The sequence below is a fragment of the Silurus aristotelis genome, assembly GCF_946808225.1.
Source record: "Silurus aristotelis genome assembly, chromosome: 4".
Classification (NCBI taxonomy): domain Eukaryota; kingdom Metazoa; phylum Chordata; class Actinopteri; order Siluriformes; family Siluridae; genus Silurus; species Silurus aristotelis.
In genome coordinates, this window is record NC_139577.1 from 35449322 (window position 1) to 35468892 (window position 19571).

Genomic DNA, 19571 nt, shown 5'->3' on the forward strand with positions numbered 1-19571 from the left:
GAAATTAGCATTTTGAGCATGAAGCCTGGCGACCGTGTATGGATCGCCGTGAAAAGCAAGCTGCAAATACAATGGAACCTCGATACTCGTGACGGACACATTGGAACCAGACTGTGAGTAACTTGCGAAAAGCCATGATTGGCTCAAAAGTTCAGAGTAACATTTTAAAACAGAGTTTGTACTAATAAATTACATTTAAAAATTTTTATTATTGTATAATATATTTAAAGTAGTAAATAAAACATTTATGACAAGTAATTCATAATTTTTGTCGAGTTTACATTACAGTACTTGTACAAATCCCCTTAAAAATGAAATCATCAAAAGGAGTCATAGAACGTAACCCCACGGGTATCGAGGTTGCACTGTATACCCATAAACTGTAGGAAGCTAAACCTCAGATACATTGGACCATATAGTGTTTAAACACATTCATGAGGTCAGGCACAAACTTGACCTGGTTATTGGTGCATCATTCTGTACATCTTGCATCTCAACTTGAGTTTCAATTAAATTTAATGAGTTTATTTGTATATTGCATTTAACATATGACATGATGTAAAAACTTTGAGAGGAATCAGAATCAAAGAGGATGAACCATTCCTCATCTGGGTGGCACCAGATGTCAATTTATTACTGTTCATCAATGTTTCATCACCACTGTAGTGCCACCTGCGACCCCTCCTGAGCCCCTCAACATTGACAAGCAGACTGCACTCTTGATAAGGAGCACGCTTAAATTAAAGTACATAAAAAGGCCTTCTTGAATACCTAGAGATGTGGAGGGTTACAACTTGAAGTAGTAATGTTGGGTTCCTACACACAACATCTTCGACCACAATTTACTCTCTAATTTTCACAGAACACACCCTGAAAGCCCTGACCCATGTCTTTGAGGGAGGCCCAAAAGTAGAAAAACTCTTTGTCATATCTCAGCCAACGAATAAGTCAAAATTCAAAGCAGCCACCATGGCAATCTAAACATGTCATGGAATAGACTTCACTTAGACTAATCACTTTCCTCCTGACTGAGTGCACCTGTGCTCAATCACACATAAACCAATACTGTTTAAAGACATATACACATGCTATTTTTAGCATTCATTAACATTTATCAAGCCTTCAAGTCTATGGTTTCCAACCTGTTTGTTTCTTGAGATCATGCTCTGCTTAGTTACAACCATCTACAAATCTCCTATTCTGTGCCTTGATGTTTGGGGTGTTTGCCATGAGAGGAACACAGAAAAATGCAGACTATCAATAATTAGCAGTAATGGCTTCATGATTTTTGTTGTGGTAAAATTGAAAATATAAGAAAAATATCATTCTATTAATTAAAAGCTATTCAATTTGAAAACTAACTATGTACATGATTGTAATTGGACATCTGTTATACTATGTTGAAGAGTGTAGCAGATCATTTGCACATGTGTTCATGCAAACTTTTTATTGTTCTCTTAACAATGGTGATGTATGTTAAAACATTTAAAAGTGCATAATCAAACCTTTAATTTAAAAACTTTTTTTTTTTTTTGCTTTACAGGTAGCCTGAAGCAGAACCCTTTGCTGAAAACAATATCATCCACAAACATCATAGTCCATGGAGACTCCTGTCTGACCTCGTCCCTCAACCTGTCCATCACCACTGCAAACAGAAAAGGGCTCAGAGCTGATCCTTGATGCAGTCCAACCTCCACCTTAAACCAGTCTGTTGTTCCTACTGCACACTTCACTGCTGTCACACTGTCCTCATACATGTCCTGCACCACCCTCACATACTTCTCTGACACACCAGACTTCCTCATACAATACCACAACTCCTCTTTCCACCCTGTCGTACGCTTTCTCTAAATCCACAAACACACAATGCAACTCCTTCTGACCTTCTCTATACTTCTCCATCAACATTCTCAAAGCAAATAATGCATCTGTGGTGCTCTTCCTCGACATGAAACCATACTGCTGCTCACAGATGAGCCTTACATACAGTGAGGAAATTAAGTATTTGAACACGCTGCTATTTTGCAAGTTCTCCCACTTAGAAATCATGGAGGGTCTAAAATTGTCATCGTAGGTGCATGTCCACTGTGAGAGACATAATCTAAAAAAAAAAATCCAGAAATCACAATATATGATTTTTTAACTATTTATTTGTATGATACAGCTGCAAATAAGTATTTGAACACCTATCTATCAGCTAGAATTCTGACCCTCAAAGACCTGTTAGTCTGCCTTTAAAATGTCCACCTCCAATACATTTATTATCCTAAATTAGATGCACCTGTTTGAGGTCGTTAGCTGCATAAAGACACCTGTCCACCCCGTACAATCAGTAAGAATCCAACTGCTAACATGGCCAAGACCAAAGAGCTGTCCAAAGACACTAGAGACAAAATTGTACACCTCCACAAGGCTGGAAAGGGCTACGGGGAAATTGCCAAGCAGCTTGGTGAAAAAAGGTCCACTGTTGGAGCAATCATTAGAAAATGGAAGAAGCTAAACATGACTGTCAATCTTCCTCGGACTGGGGCTCCATGCAAGATCTCACCTCGTGGGGGTCTCAATGATCCTAAGGAAGGTGAGAAATCAGCCCAGAACTACACGGGAGGAGCTGGTCAATGACCTGAAAAGAGCTGGGACCACCGTTTCCAAGGTTACTGTTGGTAATACACTAAGACGTCATGGTTTGAAATCATGCATGGCACGGAAGGTTCCCCTGCTTAAACCAGCACATGTCCAGGCATGTCTTAAGTTTGCCAATGACCATTTGGATGATCCAGAGGAGTCATGGGAGAAAGTCATGTGGTCAGATGAGACCAAATAGAACTTTTGGGTCATAATTCCACTAAAGGTGTTTGGAGGAAGAAGAATGATGAGTACCATCCCAAGAACACCATCCCTACTGTGAAGCATGGGGGTGGTAGCATCATGCTTTGGGGGTGTTTTTCTGCACATGGGACAGGGCGACTGCACTGTATTAAGGAGAGGATGACCGGGGCCATGTATTGCGAGATTTTGGGGAACAACCTCCTTCCCTCAGTTAGAGCATTGAAGATGGGTCGAGGCTGGGTCTTCCAACATGACAATGACCCGAAGCACACAGTCAGGATAACCAAGGAGTGGCTCTGTAAGAAGCATATCAAGGTTCTGGCGTGGCCTAGCCAGTCTCCAGACCTAAACCCAATAGAGAATCTTTGGAGGGAGCTCAAACTCCGTGTTTCTCAGCGACAGGCCAGAAACCTGACTGATCTAGAGAAGATCTGTGTGGAGGAGTGGGCCAAAATCCCCCCTGCAGTGTGTGCAAACCTGGTGAAAAACTACAGGAAACGTTTGACCTCTGTAATTGCAAACACAGGCTCCTGTACCAAATATTAACATTGACTTTCTCAGGTGTTCAAATACTTATTTGCAGCTGCATCATACAAATAAATAGTTACAAAATCATACATTGTGATTTCTGGATTTTTCTTTTAGATTATGTCTCTCACAGTGGACATGCACCTACGAAGACAATTTCAGACCCCTCCATGATTTCTAAGTGGGAGAACTTGCAAAATAGCAGCGTGTTCAAATACTTATTTTCCTCACTGTACATCTGCACTACTATTTAATTCATGTATGTATATATATATATATAAAACAAGTCCACTAAATATATATATATACTGTATGTACACTCCGGCCCGTACATTTTGTGGTATATATGATAGGAAGTCCAGCGCCCAGTTACAGAAAGGGGCGTTAAGTCCCAGATGTCAAATCAAATAAAATTTTATTTGTCACATACATACAGTACGACATGCAGTGAAATGCTTTTTATGGCGGTCCGGCATGAGGGAATAGGATGGGAAGAAAAATAAACCAAGAAAAAAATGTAGGCAGATAAATAAAAAGTATATAAAACCATATATATATATATATATATAAGTATATAAATAAATATATAACTATATAAAATAAAGATATGTGAACATTTTTATATACAAGGATGCGTATGACAGTAAACAGTAAAACAGAAAGATTTTAGGTGAATTAAGGTGATCTGACATGATTGTCCCTAAAGTGTCCGTGTGGGGTGTGGTGTGGTATAAAGTGCACTGTGTGGTGCAAGTCCAGAGATTAAAGTGATTAAAGTGTCGTATTGCAAAAATAAAAAATATGTGCAGAAAAGTGTGATGATGGAGAGAGTGATCCAGTGTTTAGATCTTGGGTGTTTCCTGGTTTAAACACCGAATGGCCTGCGGGAAGAAGCTCCTCCTCATTCTCTCTGTGTTCGCTTTCAGGGAGCGGCAGCGTTTCCCTGAACGCAACAAAGAAAAGAGTCCATTGTTGGGATGGCTGAGGTCCTTCACAATCTTCCTGGCTCTGGTCCGGCACCGTTCTTAGCAACACAAACCCCCCGATTTACAAACAGTATGTACTCTCCAAGATTAAGTTAAAGTTATTAAAGCTATTACAGTAATAAGTATTACGCCAATAGTATAAGTATTTTGATCTCTCCATTTTGATTGATGCATACTGCGGCTGTGCATTATCTTTCCTTAGGCCTTAGCATCTTAGTCACCAAGTGCTTGAATAAAAAAGATTTTGTGTAAGCACTTTTCTAAAGTTTTTAGGAGATAAACGCCTACTTAGATCAAAAGGTGCTGGCTATCTGTTGGTTCCTCCAATAATGAAGATTACAGCAGGGGGCAGATCTTTCTCTTATAAAGCCATAACTGCACCCAAACACAGCAAACAACATGCAAATGAATCACCGGGCTCAGGGGCTACAAATTTGTTTTCAAGTTCGTTTTTTTTTTTTTTCTTTTGCTGTCCTTGTATGAATTGACAATTTCCTGGTTTTGAGCATATCTCACACCTATGCAGAATAATTTTAACATATTTAATTTTATAATATAATTTTCATCTTTATAGTTGTAATATATGTGTCCCCTGGTGGTCTAGTGGTTAAGATGCAGCGCTCCCACCGCTGCGACCCGGGTTCGATTCCCGGTCAGGGAACCATCCCCAGCCACTCTTAGTGCCGGTCCCAAGCCCGGATAAATTGGGGAGGGTTGCGTTAGGAAGGGCATCCAGCGTAAAACATGTGCCAAATCAAACGTGCGGAGGATCCGCTGTGGCGCCCCCTAACGGGAGAAGCCGAAAAGAAAGTTTATAGTTGTAATATATGTACTATTGTGTATCAGCATTCTGTGATAAGCCTGCCCTCTAGTGGTGACTTATGTAGTGCTGTATTATTAGTGCAGTTCTGAGTAAAGACAATGTGAGTTAACACGACTCAATCGTTCTGCTGCGTATTATTCTTCTGTCAGCATACACAACAATAGTAATCTTTTTATAATAGTTGAATACATTGTTTTATGCTCTAAATCCCATGCTGTAGTTAGAGTTGTTGTGCTGGGCAATTAAGCAGTTAACCAGACCAGGTTATCAAACACTGGCTGAGTCTCTACCTGAGGTTTTAGAACCACCAGATAACTACCGGAGTCTGCCTTGGACACTGTCAAATGGTGACTGTAACCTGTTTTGATAAAGAGACCATCATCAATGGCCACCTGACCCTGGAGACATCTCACAGAATTGTCAGCTCAGCACTGGACAGGTTTCCAGTGTTCATAGAACCATAGTATACACACATAATCGGCTTTCTGGTTCTAAACTCAGAATTTAGAATAGAATAGAATAGAATAGAATAGAATAGAATAGAATAGGCTTTATTTTTCACATATACATTACACCAGTGGTCCCCAACCCCCCGGGCTGCGGACCGGCACCGGTCCGTAGGTCAATTGGTACCAGGCCACACAGAAAGAATACATAACTTACATTATTTCAGTTTTATTTATGATCTGATTCTGAAAGATGTTTTATTTTGGAAAATGAGCAGATTTTCTCCTCCACATGTGTCTATGACTCACTCTTGATGCAGGTCATGATGCCTCGGTCACATGACTTACCTCCATCCACTACCTTCTTAAAGGAGCTCCGGTCACACGTCTTACCTCCATCCACTACCTTCTTAAAGGAGCTTCTGTCACATGACTTACCTTCATCCACTACCTTCTTAAAGGAGCTCCGGTCACACGTCTTACCTCCATCCACTACCTTCTTAAAGGAGCTCCTGTCACATGACTTACCTCCATCCACTACTTTCTTAAAGGAGCTCCGGTCACACGTCTTACCTCCATCCACTACCTTCTTAAAGGAGCTTCTGTCACATGACTTACCTTCATCCACTACCTTCTTAAAGGAGCTCCTGTCACATGACTTACCTCCATCCACTACCTTCTTAAAGGAGCTCCGGTCACATGACTTACCTCCATCCACTACCTTCTTAAAGGAGCTCCGGTCACACGTCTTACCTCCATCCACTACCTTCTTAAAGGAGCTTCTGTCACATGACTTACCTCCATCCACTACCTTCTTAAAGGAGCTTCTGTCACATGACTTACCTCCATCCACTACCTTCTTAAAGGAGCTCCGGTCACATGTCTTACCTCCATCCACTACCTTCTTAAAGGAGCTCCGGTCACATGTCTTACCTCCATCCACTACCTTCTTAAAGGAGCTCCGGTTACACGACTTACCTCCATCCACTACCTTCTTAAAGGAGCTCCGGTCACATGTCTTACCTCCATCCACTACCTTCTTAAAGGAGCTCCGGTCACACGACTTACCTCCATCCACTACCTTCTTAAAGGAGCTCCGGTCACATGTCTTACCTCCATCCACTACCTTCTTAAAGGAGCTCCGGTCACACGACTTACCTCCATCCACTACCTTCTTAAAGGAGCTCCGGTCACATGACTTACCTCCATCCACTACCTTCTTAAAGGAGCTCCGGTCACATGACTTACCTCCATCCACTACCTTCTTAAAGGAGCTCCGGTCACATGACTTACCTCCATCCACTACCTTCTTAAAGGAGCTCCGGTCACACGTCTTACCTCCATCCACTACCTTCTTAAAGGAGCTCCTGTCACATGACTTACCTCCATCCACTACCTTCTTAAAGGAGCTCCGGTTACACGACTTACCTCCATCCACTACCTTCTTAAAGGAGCTCCGGTCACATGTCTTACCTCCATCCACTACCTTCTTAAAGGAGCTCCGGTCACATGACTTACCTCCATCCACTACCTTCTTAAAGGAGCTCCGGTCACACGACTTACCTCCATCCACTACCTTCTTAAAGGAGCTCCTGTCACATGACTTACCTCCATCCACTACCTTCTTAAAGGAGCTCCGGTTACACGACTTACCTCCATCCACTACCTTCTTAAAGGAGCTCCGGTCACATGTCTTACCTCCATCCACTACCTTCTTAAAGGAGCTCCGGTCACATGACTTACCTCCATCCACTACCTTCTTAAAGGAGCTCCGGTCACACGACTTACCTCCATCCACTACCTTCTTAAAGGAGCTCCGGTCACACGACTTACCTCCATCCACTACCTTCTTAAAGGAGCTCCGGTCACACGACTTACCTCCATCCACTACCTTCTTAAAGGAGCTCCGGTCACACGTCTTACCTCCATCCACTACCTTCTTAAAGGAGCTCCGGTCACATGACTTACCTCCATCCACTACCTTCTTAAAGGAGCTCCGGTCACACGACTTACCTCCATCCACTACCTTCTTAAAGGAGCTCCGGTCACACGTCTTACCTCCATCCACTACCTTCTTAAAGGAGCTCCGGTCACATGTCTTACCTCCATCCACTACCTTCTTAAAGGAGCTCCGGTCACATGACTTACCTCCATCCACTACCTTCTTAAAGGAGCTCCGGTCACATGACTTACCTCCATCCACTACCTTCTTAAAGGAGCTCCGGTCACATGACTTACCTCCATCCACTACCTTCTTAAAGGAGCTCCGGTCACATGACTTACCTCCATCCACTACCTTCTTAAAGGAGCTCCGGTCACATGACTTACCTCCATCCACTACCTTCTTAAAGGAGCTCCGGTCACACGACTTACCTCCATCCACTACCTTCTTAAAGGAGCTCCGGTCACATGTCTTACCTCCATCCACTACCTTCTTAAAGGAGCTCCGGTCACATGACTTACCTCCATCCACTACCTTCTTAAAGGAGCTCCGGTCACATGACTTACCTCCATCCACTACCTTCTTAAAGGAGCTCCGGTCACACGACTTACCTCCATCCACTACCTTCTTAAAGGAGCTCCGGTCACACGTCTTACCTCCATCCACTACCTTCTTAAAGGAGCTCCGGTCACATGACTTACCTCCATCCACTACCTTCTTAAAGGAGCTCCGGCCGCTAACACATAATACATTACAGCTAAATTCAAACCGCCAAGAGAGAAAAATGAACAAAAAGCAACACAGTGGATTCACGATTATTATTTTATTTATATAATAAAATTTATATACCGCAAATGCAAATCGGGCATGTATCGTACAAATAAATAGTTTAAAATTATATATTGTGATTTCTGGATTTTTTTTTTAGATTATGTCTCTCACAGTGGACATGCACCTACGATGACAATTTCAGACCCCTCCATGATTTCTAAGTGGGAGAACTTGCAAAATAGCAGCGTGTTCAAATACTTATTTTCCTCACTGTATATACAAACACACAGACACACAACACTTTTAACATGCAACAGATTAATATTCAGACAAGTTCTCACCTTAAGGCGATGCTCCAGTAATTCAATTTCAAATGCTGCTTTTTTAATGAGGAGTCTTTTCTCTTCCATTTGAAGCTGTATAAGGTCCATCTCCATGTCACTTTTTCTTATTTGTTTTCAAAGATGGACCTTATGCAGCTCCTTTGCTGGCAACTAGGAAGGTGGAAAAAATGTAATGAATGAGATTGTTTGGTCAGACAATAAAATTCAAATATGGACACAAGTTCCTACCCTGCTTAGATTGTGTGCTGAGGTTGAAGGACCCTCATCTGTGGGCAAATCCCCAGGTATGTACTGTGAAAGGACAATGACAGTTTGTTACTCTAATGCAAAAAGAAGCCATACATTATAATGGTATGCATCATACCTCAGTGGATCTACCAGCATTGTCCACTTCTGTCACAGCAGATGTGGTCTCTTCATCGTCATCTTCATCCTACAGGAGAAATATTCAAGTATACATTATCTGGCAAAATAAAAATACCTAAAAGCAACTAAAGGTACCTGACAACAAATCACTTACAACTGTGACAGACTGTGTTCTTTCTGGAGGGTCCAATAATACAATCCGTCCATCAGTATCTATAAGAACACACAACCCATTCAATTCTCAATATTATCAAAGAAAATAAAACATGAAAAGAGTAAGATGTCAGACTAAGATCACAGTACCCTATACATCATATGCAGTAAAATAAAATAAACCTACATTAAAATTAATCTTGTTTAAAAAGCCTTTAAGTGACAGACACAGTAATTTATTAGGACAAAAAATTAAAACAAATCATAGAGGTAAACTTACATTTCACCATTTTTTCACCATCACTTGTGGTGCATGGTGTGTGTGAGGAACTGCCCCCTGGAATGCCAGCAAACACTGGTGCTCTTTATTAAGGGACAGAGCCAGCTCCTCAGATGGGGTGAGGGGAGGTGGTGGTGGGCCCTCCGCCAGTTAGACGGGCTTCAGTCTTCTTTCTATTAGCTACATGACAGAATGAATATACTAAATCCTGTTATAATAATAGTTCAGTCATTGTGTAATCAAATATGACCTTTTTTGCAGAATGTTTTTGTGTTTCATTTTGACTTGGCTTAAAGTTCTTGTGGCTCCAGAAGGATTACACCTTATTAAATAAGGAATATACATTATTATTTTAAACTAAAGAAATAAATGGCAGGAAAAGTAAACGCTTTCATAGTGATATAACATGTTCAAAAGGATGAATAAGTCATACTTCATTATTTTGCATTATAATAAAACGGGAGCCAATACCAGATTTGTAATTTAATACACTCACACATTTACTCTGTCTGTTATTTTTTGCCAAGCGAACTCTCTTTCTTTAGCCGATGCAGCTGTATGGCTTCTTTTTAATATTATTGGCTTAAACACCTCATGAGCATGCATTAAAACCTCCAACTCCGCCTCTCTGAACTCCGCCGCCTCTGTGAACTCCGCCTCTCTGAACTCCGCCGCCTCTGTGAACTCCGCCTCTCTGAACTCCGCCGCCTCTCTGAACTCCGCCGCCTCTGTGAACTCCGCCTCTGTGAACTCCGCCTCTGTGAACTCCGCCTCTGTGAGCTACGCCGCTCTCTTTTTTTCCACTTTGAGTTTCCATGGTGACTCGTGAAATCGGCGATCCATTAAAAATGTCTTTATATATGCACCGTGCACGAGCATTAACTCAGTTTAATCAACCTCCATCTGGTTACCCAAACTCTTCTCAGGTGCTTTAGAACCGACATAATCATGGTATGCCTGTTTGGGGTAAATCAACCCAGAGGTTATGATTTATCAAATGGTAAGTTAACCAAGCTTTCTGGAATATCCCCCTGAGACAGTGTAATGATCGTGTTTACAAACTAAAACCAAAACAAAACAGTTTGAAGTGCACTAGAAGGCCAAAAAGTACCAGGACACCCGACTATTGATGTGTAGTGTTTCCCCGAACTGTTGGAGGCACACAATTTTATGGGATTTCTTCAGATGCAGTAGCATAAAATATTCCCTTTAATTGGATAGGAGACTGAAAACGGTTCCTGTGCACAAAGCGAGCTCTATGGAAAGCAGATCTTCATTGGTTGGAGTTGAGGATCTCCTGCTAGAGAGCTCCAACCCTATTGAACACCTTTGGGATGAATGTACCCCAGACCTCCTCACCTCTCCTCACCTACATCAGTACCTGACTTTAACACCCTTGTAGCTGAGTGAATCTCCACAAACACAATCCAACATCTAGTGGATCATCTTCCGAAAAGTGGAGATTATTTTAACAGCAAATGTAGACTAAATGTGGACGTGCAAAAAAGCAAAAGTTTTTGTTCAGGTGTCCTTTAACCTTTGGCCGATTAGTATAGGTGGGTGGGAATTAAACTCTGGACTGGAGTAAATTTATATCTGCATAGTGTCCAGAAGAAAAGCTGTGTCTATGACATGGTTTCAGAGTAAAGGAACTGAAGTATTTCAGCAAAGAAATGTTTGTGTTTAACGGCAATACATGTGTACAGGTACAAGTTCTCAGGCCAAAGAGGGCCACTCACTGCAGGCTAGTCAGGTACATGGAGGAGACAGAAGGGAACCAGACTGTTATGGGGGTGGGCTTAGGGCTAAAGTGAGCACATTGTGGCTGAATAGAATCTTTTCAAGACTGTATTAAGGATGCTGGTTATATCAGTAGGAGAATGCTGAGGATGGAGACACCAGGATGGAGGAAAAGAGGAAGAGCAAGGAGGAGGTTTATGGATGTGGTGAGGGAAGACATGCAGGTAGTTGATGTGAAAGAGGCAGATGTAGAGGACAGGGGGGAATGGAGACGAATGATCCGCTGTGGAGACCCCTAATGGGAGCAGCCGAAAGAAGAAGAAGATTGAGGATGCTGGTTATAATTTTGGCCAATTTCCTCTAAAAGGTGTCCACTTCTAGAGTTTGTCCTTCTTGCGACAAGACCCCCTTGGTTGAAGGGGCAAAGTGCCGTTAATTACACTGTGAGGGCCAAACCTTAACTAGGTCATTACAAGAGGGTTGCTATATGGCCATTATGGGGTTTTCAGGTGGTTGTTAGATGGCTGTTGTGGGGTCCCAGGTGGTTGCTATTTGGCCATTATGGGGTTTTAGATGGTCCCAGGGTTGTTTCTAAGGAAACTCATATGGTTGGTAGGGTACTAGAGGGTGAAACAGTGGCATTTCCATTATCTCCAGGATATCTGAATAAAAAAAAAGAGAGTGAAATATTGGAAAAACAGATTTTAAAGCACTTATAATTCAATAAAATAATAATTAGACGGAAATGAACCCTATGCTTCATAATTTTCTCCTGCACCTTGATAGTGAAATATAAAGAAGAGCAACGAATTATAATATTTTTTTCTTTCTATTATTCTCGTGATCAAAAGTACATTTTCTCATGAGCTCAACATAGCAAACATTGTTCTGCATAAAAGCATGTTCCAGAAGCAGCATCATGGATCATCACATTCGCTTTTACTTTGATCAGGGACTCGAACTGAAATCGCTCAGTGCTGCAAACCATTCAAACTGCATCCTTCATTCATCACCAGCAGCCATGCAGACGCAATGAAACTCACTACACGTTCAAGGTCGCTGTATTGACCATAAAGTTACAGACCTGACAGCCTCCTTCTCAGGTGTCGAACACTTCTGTGTGAGTCTGTCACTGGCAGGAACGGAGGAGATTTCAGTCCTTCATCAAACTAAAAGCGAATGAGATCATCAGTGATGCTGCCTCCAGAACATGCTCTTATGCAGAATACGCAGAAGAAAATAAGTACTGATCATAAGGAAACAATGTTTATGTCGAGATCTCAAGAACATTAGGTCGAGATCAAGAGAAAAGAACTCATTAAGTCGTGATATCGAGAAAACACGGAAGAAACAAGCCTTAGAACTTCCGTGTAAACATAAAGGAGCTACACGTGACTGGCCGCCAGGTGGCAGTGTGGCCCCGCGGATGGAGCTGCGCGTGCGCAGGAAGCAGGAGGAACCGAGCCGGACCGGACCGGACCGGAGCTGAAGCTGAAATGATGCGTCTGCTCCTTCGCTCGGCTCGTTCCCTCCGCCCTCAGCCTCCACACCCCCGGGAGAGTTTCTCCAGAACCATGTTGCATTACCTGAGAGAGGAGCGCGGCCGCGCGAACTCACCCGAATACCGCATTTATTTTAGTAAGTTACCTCAGATTAGCCATTAGCCGCGTCCAAGCTAAGTGTGTTAACGCAATTATTCCAGGGGGTTTACACTCGGGCTGTGTGTTTGGAGCTACACACACTCCAGATAAACGCATTTTCACGTGTTTCTTCACATTTCTCAAGATTTATTCTCTTATTTAAAAAAACATAGACGAGTTTCCGACGCCTTCGCTTCTTCTTCAGGGTCCACTCGCGCATGCGCAGTAGTGTAGCGTGCGTTAAGGCATGGCGCACGCGCACGGCTGTGAATGTAAAAGTGTTTATTTACAAATAAACAAAGATTTGATACAGTAGCGATATTACTGTTAAATAATCAATAATTAATCAATATAAAATATCTACAGTCTAAATCAAGTGCTGCTGCTCTTTAATGTCGTTTAGAGGTGTTTAGGATTTAATATTTATTATAATAAAGAGCTCACTTTAATGATACATTAGTTGTTAAAGGAAACCTGAGAGTCACTGATTTTTATTCGTGTTCTTTTCAGAAACCTCACATGGCAAATACATTTCTCCGTTCCATGACATCCCCCTCTACGCCCTTGATCCACAGGTGGGTTCTGTGATCGACAGTGATGCAGTAAAAACAGTGGTGGGTCGTGTATTTGGTACCTGGACCTTCAGTGAGGACGTACCAAACTTAATCCACCTCTTAATAGCACCACTATCACAATTATAAAAACCATCAATACAATACAAACACACAATATAACAACACGTGACATTACAGAGAGACGTTTCACATCTGGAGGTGAAAAACATTTTACTAAAACAACAAACCCAGTTACACTCCAAACCTCCACACTACAACCACAACTGTGCACCTACAACATCTGGAGCAGTTCACAATCAATATTTGTCTAATAACATGACAAAAACATTACAAATGTAAATAAAACACAACCTACTCAGATGCAGACTTATAATGTGCAGCGCCCCCCAGAGGCTGTAATCCAGTGGTACCGCTCGTATTCACTGTTCTGGAAGTGGAGATCAAACCCTTTCCCAGGCTGAGACACGCTAGCGAGCTTCAGGGTTGGTGACCTCCTCATCATGTCTCGCTTTGGATGGATTTTTAAGTATGTATGAGACCAAATAAATTTCTCTTCCTCCGTAAGTGTAAAAAAGTCTAATTCAGATGTATGAACGTGTGCAGAGCTACACACGTGTTTTACCAGTCAAACGTGTCTGTAACAGTTTCCCTCTGACCAACCAATCAGAGGACAGAACAATGCTGACGCTATTCTGGGCCAGTGATCTGCTCTGTGAGGAGAATCTGAAATCTGATTGGATAAAGAAACAGAGCTGTTGGTAATATTCTCGATGGTAAAAGTCCAGCAGTACTGATTCTGAAGGTTCTGAGCAGATTAGATTCACATGGCAGCACATAGAGGCTGAAATCTGATTGGACAAAAAATCTAACATCCACATCCACGTATAGAATGTGTTGATTTCTTTTCTATAATAGCGCCTGTGGCTCGAACACATTCAGTATTTACAGGAGGAGTCTCCAGTGTCAGTACTTTAACAGCTGTAACTTTTAGTTTTCAACATTTCTGGAACAGAGATTTACAACTTCAGATTTCTCATTAACAGTCTGGTGTTATTAAGGAAAAGAGGGGCTGGTGGAAGACTCAGCAGGATGCACATTGCCCTCCAAAAGTATTGGAACAGCAATGCAAATTGTATTGTTTCTTTTATACCCTGAAGATACGAGTGCCGACCAGGTATTCATTTATTTATCGTCTTAGTGTGGACATGGCCTCTGTTTTTATTTGTTCCCTCACCAGCTCTCTCTCTCTCTCTCTCTCTCTCTCTCTCTCTCTCTCTCTCTCGCTCTCTCTCTCTCTCTCTCTCTCTCTCTCTCGCTCTCTCTCTCTCTCTCTCTCTCTCTCTCTCTCTCTCTCACACTGACCACAAAACTCTCCGCTTGCACTGTTCTGTCTTTTCTTATTCATTTTAATCTCAAACTTGAATATCTTCAGTATACAGCAACAGAAAGAAAACTGGCCTTGCTGTTCTAATACTTTTCGAGAAAACGAAAGTGATAGCAGGAACTACATGGTTAGAGTTTGTGAACGCTCAACCATAAGATTGATGTGTGCTTTCTGAACATCCCATTTCACATCTAGCTCCCATTTGTTGTTATAATGAGCTCCACTTTTTTGGGAATATGTTCCACTATACTTGGAGATATATTTTGTGGAGATTAATTCAGCTACATGTGTGTTAGTAAAGTCAGGTAGTGATGTAGGTGAGGAGGTCTGGGTCAGTGTCAGTGTTCACATTCATCCCAAAGTGTTCAATAAGGTTGGAGCTCTATAGTAGGAGATCTTCCACATCTTCTAACCCATGTAAAGCAGATCATCATGTAGCTGCTTTGTGCACAGGAGCATTGTCATGCTGGAATATGTACATGTCTCCTAGTTCAAATAAAGGGAAAATGTCTTGTTGGTGTTTTTAAAAATGTCCAACACAATTTGTGCATCTCCAACTGTATTATTTATAGGAAATGAATCTAGTTAGGCATGTTTGCAGTAATAGGTGTTTCCTGATGTGATGGAACACGTGGTGATGTGGTTTTTGCCTGTACATCTTGAAACCTAATGGATTTTTTTGTTTATATTCCAGAAGGACAATGTGCCAACAAAGAAACAGAACTGTTCTGACAGTGAGGTGATTATTTTCTTTATCACTCCTGAGACTGTGTTTATGATGATAAACTGGTGGCTTTACGCTTCAATCATTAATTAACCACATTAACATTAATGTAAAACTATTAGATTCTTATTACAGAAATACCTCTGATTCTTAAAACGTTTAATCATTTTGGTAACCGTACTCCAGATCATCTGCAACATGGTCGTAGAGGTTCCTCGCTGGACCAATGCCAAGATGGAGGTGTGTTTCCACATTCCAGTCAAATCCATAACCATGCTGAATGTTGGCTGTGTAAATGAAATTCCTGTAACGTAAAGCTCATCCTGCTCTGAAATCACATGACACTGATGCACTGCAATAATGATTCTGTAGTGTAGATATTTCATGAGGTTGCGGTTTAAACTCTCGGTGGTTGCAGATCGCCACGAAGGAAGCGCTGAACCCCATAAAACAGGACGTAAAGAAAGGCAAACTGCGATATGTGGCTAACGTTTTCCCACATAAAGGCTACATCTGGAACTACGGAGCTCTGCCACAGGTGTGTTTCTGTTTACCATCACCGCAGAACAGCAGCACAGTTTATTCCTTTAAAGCCCATAATGATGTGATGTTATTTTATTTTTGGTTTGGAGCAGACTTGGGAGGATCCCAATCACACAGATAAAGACACCAACTGCTGTGGAGACAATGACCCATTAGACGTGTGTGACATCGGGACCAAGGTGAGCGTTGCTCTGACAGACAGCTAGCATTGCTTTGGGATGTATATTCTAGCATTGACATGTTAGCATTGGATGCTTTTTCACAGGAAACGTCTCAGATTTCAGCTAGTTGAGGGTGTAGCCTGTGTCTAAACAAACCCAGGCTTTTTACACATATCAAAAATCAAAAAGATCAAAAATAGAAATTGATATAATTTTAGGTTTTTTTTGTGAAATGTTGTTAAACAAACGTGGAAACCTCCATCAAACGTGCAGTTCAGTGATTGAATGATCGGATCGTTTTAGTCACTCGGTCATTTAGTTCATTCCATAAAACTTTGATCATAAATAAAATCTAAAGTTATATTTTTAATAAGCAGATCCCCAACATGTCTACATACACCAACTTTAACTATAGTTCCAATAACTAATGTGTATGTAATATGTATATGTAATATGTATATACACCTGCATAGCTTCTATGGGAGTCACGTGATAAAAGAACAAAGGACTCGGACTAGAAGAGTCCAGAGATGAACTTCCTAAATGTGTTTCCTCTACGGAGATCTTGTGATGCTTTGCTCAAGCGCGTCCAGCAGAAAATGAAGGAATTGATCATGAACGACTCATCACTAGTGCACCTCAGGATGAATAAAAGGGTGTGTATTGTGTGTGTTGCAGGTGTGCTCCTCTGGTCAGGTGATCCAGGTAAAGGTGCTGGGGATTCTGGCTCTGATTGACGAAGGAAAAACCGATTGGAAAGTCATCGCCATCAACACTGACGATCCTGATGCTAATAAACTCCACAGTCGGTCACCCTTCAGTGCAGTAATAATAACTCTGAGGGCAGGTGTGAGGATTTAATCCACTGCTTTATTCACAGGTATAGAGGACGTACGTGTGAACAAGCCCGGGCATCTGGAGGCAACGGTGGAATGGTTTCAAAAATATAAAATACCTGACGGGAAACCAGAGAACCAGTTTGCCTTTAACGCACAGTTTAAGGATAAGGTACGCTGATGGTATATTCCACCTGCCGACCAGGTATTCGTTTATTTATCGTCTTAGTGTGGACATGGCCTCTGTTCTTATTTGTTCCCTCACCAGCTCTCTCTCTCTCTCTCTCTCTCTCTCTCTCTCTCTCTCTCTCTCTCTCTCTGTCGCTCTGTGTTGTCTGTGTGTGTGTGTGTGTGTGTGTGTGTGTGTGTGTGTTTGTTATAGGACTTTTCTGTCGAGGTGATTAAGTCCATGCACAGCTGTTGGAAAGCTCTGGTGCAGAAGCAGACGAGGTGTGGAGAGATCGTGTGGTACGTCTCAACGCTACACTCAGTAGGAGGATTCAGTAGGAGCTGAAGCGATCGTATATTGTTGTGTAATTGTTGGTTGTGTGTTGATTTAGTCAGAACTCATCGGTGTGCGAGAGCCCGTTTCAGTGCAGTGACACCGACGCTGCTGCTGTTGTGAGAGCTGTGAGTATTCATCACATTCATAAAGAGGAGTTTCCTACTTCAATCTCAAACTGTTTCAAGTGTGTGAAGATTATACAAGTATATTTATTTACTTTTGTAAGAGCGATGGAAGCTCAGTGGTTAAGGCATTAGACTCTGAATTAGAGCGTCGTGAGTTTAAATCCCAGCCCCACCAAGCTGCTTCTGCTGGGCCCTTGAGCAAGGCCCTTCAGCCGCAGCTGCTCAGTTGTAAAGTCGCCATGGATAAGGACGTCTGCCAAATGGCATAAATGTAATTGAGTGGGTGGGAATGGTGCTGAATAAGAGGTTAGATGTTATAATAATGTGTACACACTGCTTTCTGGGTTGTATTGAGTTAGTTATTGTGAAAGACATGTTCAGAAACCAGGGCTGATATCTAAGGGTTCATAAGTTTCATATTAAGAGAGTGCACATACTTTGTGAGCATTTTGTAAAGGAGAATGATTTTAAGTGTGTGTTTGTGTGTGAGAGACTGAGCACAGGCGATAGACAGTAGCTTGTGGTTGTAAGGGTATGAGTGTGTAACATGTGCATGTCAGAACATGACACCTTTTTGAATCCACCCATTTATTAAGTAATAAACAATTAAGAAATATTGAAATATGCACGTGTTGTGAGTATGAATCCTGAAATCTCAGTGTTTTATGTTGCATGAGCAGCAGGTTGAAACTTTTACACATAAATATCCCAATTTTCTATAGTTATAATGAGCAAAACATCCAATTTAAAATGTTTAATCGGAGTGATATCTGTCATGGAACAACCTGCCCAGTCATCGCACCTCAATCCTACTGAACTGCTCTGGGATGAACAAGAACATCTCCAACTAGTGAAGAACATCTTTGGCGAGTTTTACAAGACACACAGCAAAGTATTTCAGCTGAAGGTTTGGAGAAACAAAGTGAAAGCTGTTCTTCATGTTAAGGAAGGATTTTTCACTGAAAATAAAGTTCTGAATAGATTTGTTTGGTCAGAGAAAATCTCCATACTGTAACATTACTGAGTGTTTCATAGAAACAAAAGGAACATGCACATGTCTCTCACACACCATCAAACACTGTGCTTTATTGATATATAATGTGATATATATTTGAATAGCAGTGTGAGAGATTATATTGTGATTGCAGGCTCCAGAGTACGGAGAGGCTTTACCACTTCCTGCAGAAGGTATTTATTTATTTGTTTGTTGGTTTACACACACACACACACACACACACACACACACACACACACACACACACACACACACACACACTTGAATATAATCGTAACTCTTAACTGTAATTCCTCACACAGTGGATAAATGGCACTTCCTCTCCCAATGATCCAGAGGGCTGTGGGCTCCATCCCAAATCTCACTCCTGACACTGACACCAGGGGGGATTTACTCAGTGAAAATGTAATTTCATGAGTGATTTAGTGTGATTTCATCACCTACATCTATAAAGCACGTTGAAGAAATTGGTAAATAATTATAATAAAAAATGTTGTTTAATGACACCAGCAAATGGAATGTTACACACACACACACACACGTACAGTAACAGTGATGTACAGACGGAACAGTGGGGTTTTTAAAGACACATGATGTAAAAAGAATATTTATTTTTCAAAAGTGAAATAAAGCAGCTGTAATTTTTGGGCAAATTTTGTACTTTTGCTTCATAAAGAGATAATAAATGTGCTTGTATTTAGTTTCTTATATACAGTAATCCTCCGTTTATCGCAGTGTTGCATTCCAAAACGGCACGCGATAAACGACAAACCGTGACGAACGCATATTTTATTTTTACGGTACTGTATTAACATTTTACCTTAATTTATAATTAATAATTATATTTTTATTAAT

General features: G+C 41.4%; 1 protein-coding gene and 2 long non-coding RNA genes across 4 annotated transcripts; 1 reads left to right on the top strand and 2 right to left on the bottom strand.

Moving 5' to 3' along the window:
* Window positions 1-8671: 8671 nt before the first annotated feature.
* On the bottom strand, window positions 8672-9530 carry LOC310724690. The gene is made up of 5 exons (XR_014533140.1): window positions 9469-9530; window positions 9190-9248; window positions 9034-9102; window positions 8898-8960; window positions 8672-8819 (listed from the first exon to the last, which is right to left on the bottom strand). It is a non-coding gene; the product is annotated as an uncharacterized lncRNA (long non-coding RNA).
* A 1914-nt stretch (window positions 9531-11444) lies between these two features.
* On the bottom strand, window positions 11445-12519 carry LOC310724701. Its single transcript, XR_014533155.1, has 2 exons — window positions 12293-12519; window positions 11445-11870 (listed from the first exon to the last, which is right to left on the bottom strand). It is a non-coding gene; the product is annotated as an uncharacterized lncRNA (long non-coding RNA).
* Window positions 12520-12695: 176 nt separating this feature from the next.
* ppa2 (inorganic pyrophosphatase 2) lies at window positions 12696-19369 on the top strand. 2 transcript variants are annotated; one of them, XM_083538943.1, is made up of 12 exons: window positions 12696-12846; window positions 13359-13423; window positions 15502-15546; window positions 15718-15771; window positions 15950-16069; window positions 16167-16253; window positions 16914-17040; window positions 17116-17243; window positions 17454-17539; window positions 17632-17701; window positions 18850-18889; window positions 19019-19369. In XM_083538943.1, exons 1-12 carry the CDS (start codon window positions 12705-12707, stop codon window positions 19045-19047), a joined length of 993 nt encoding a protein of 330 aa, XP_083395069.1. In that variant the 5' UTR covers window positions 12696-12704; the 3' UTR covers window positions 19048-19369. The 2 variants fall into 2 exon arrangements, 1 of the variants encoding a protein (XP_083395069.1); XR_014533135.1 differs by having other exon boundaries at window positions 17632-18889.
* The last annotated feature ends 202 nt before the right edge of the window (window positions 19370-19571 follow it).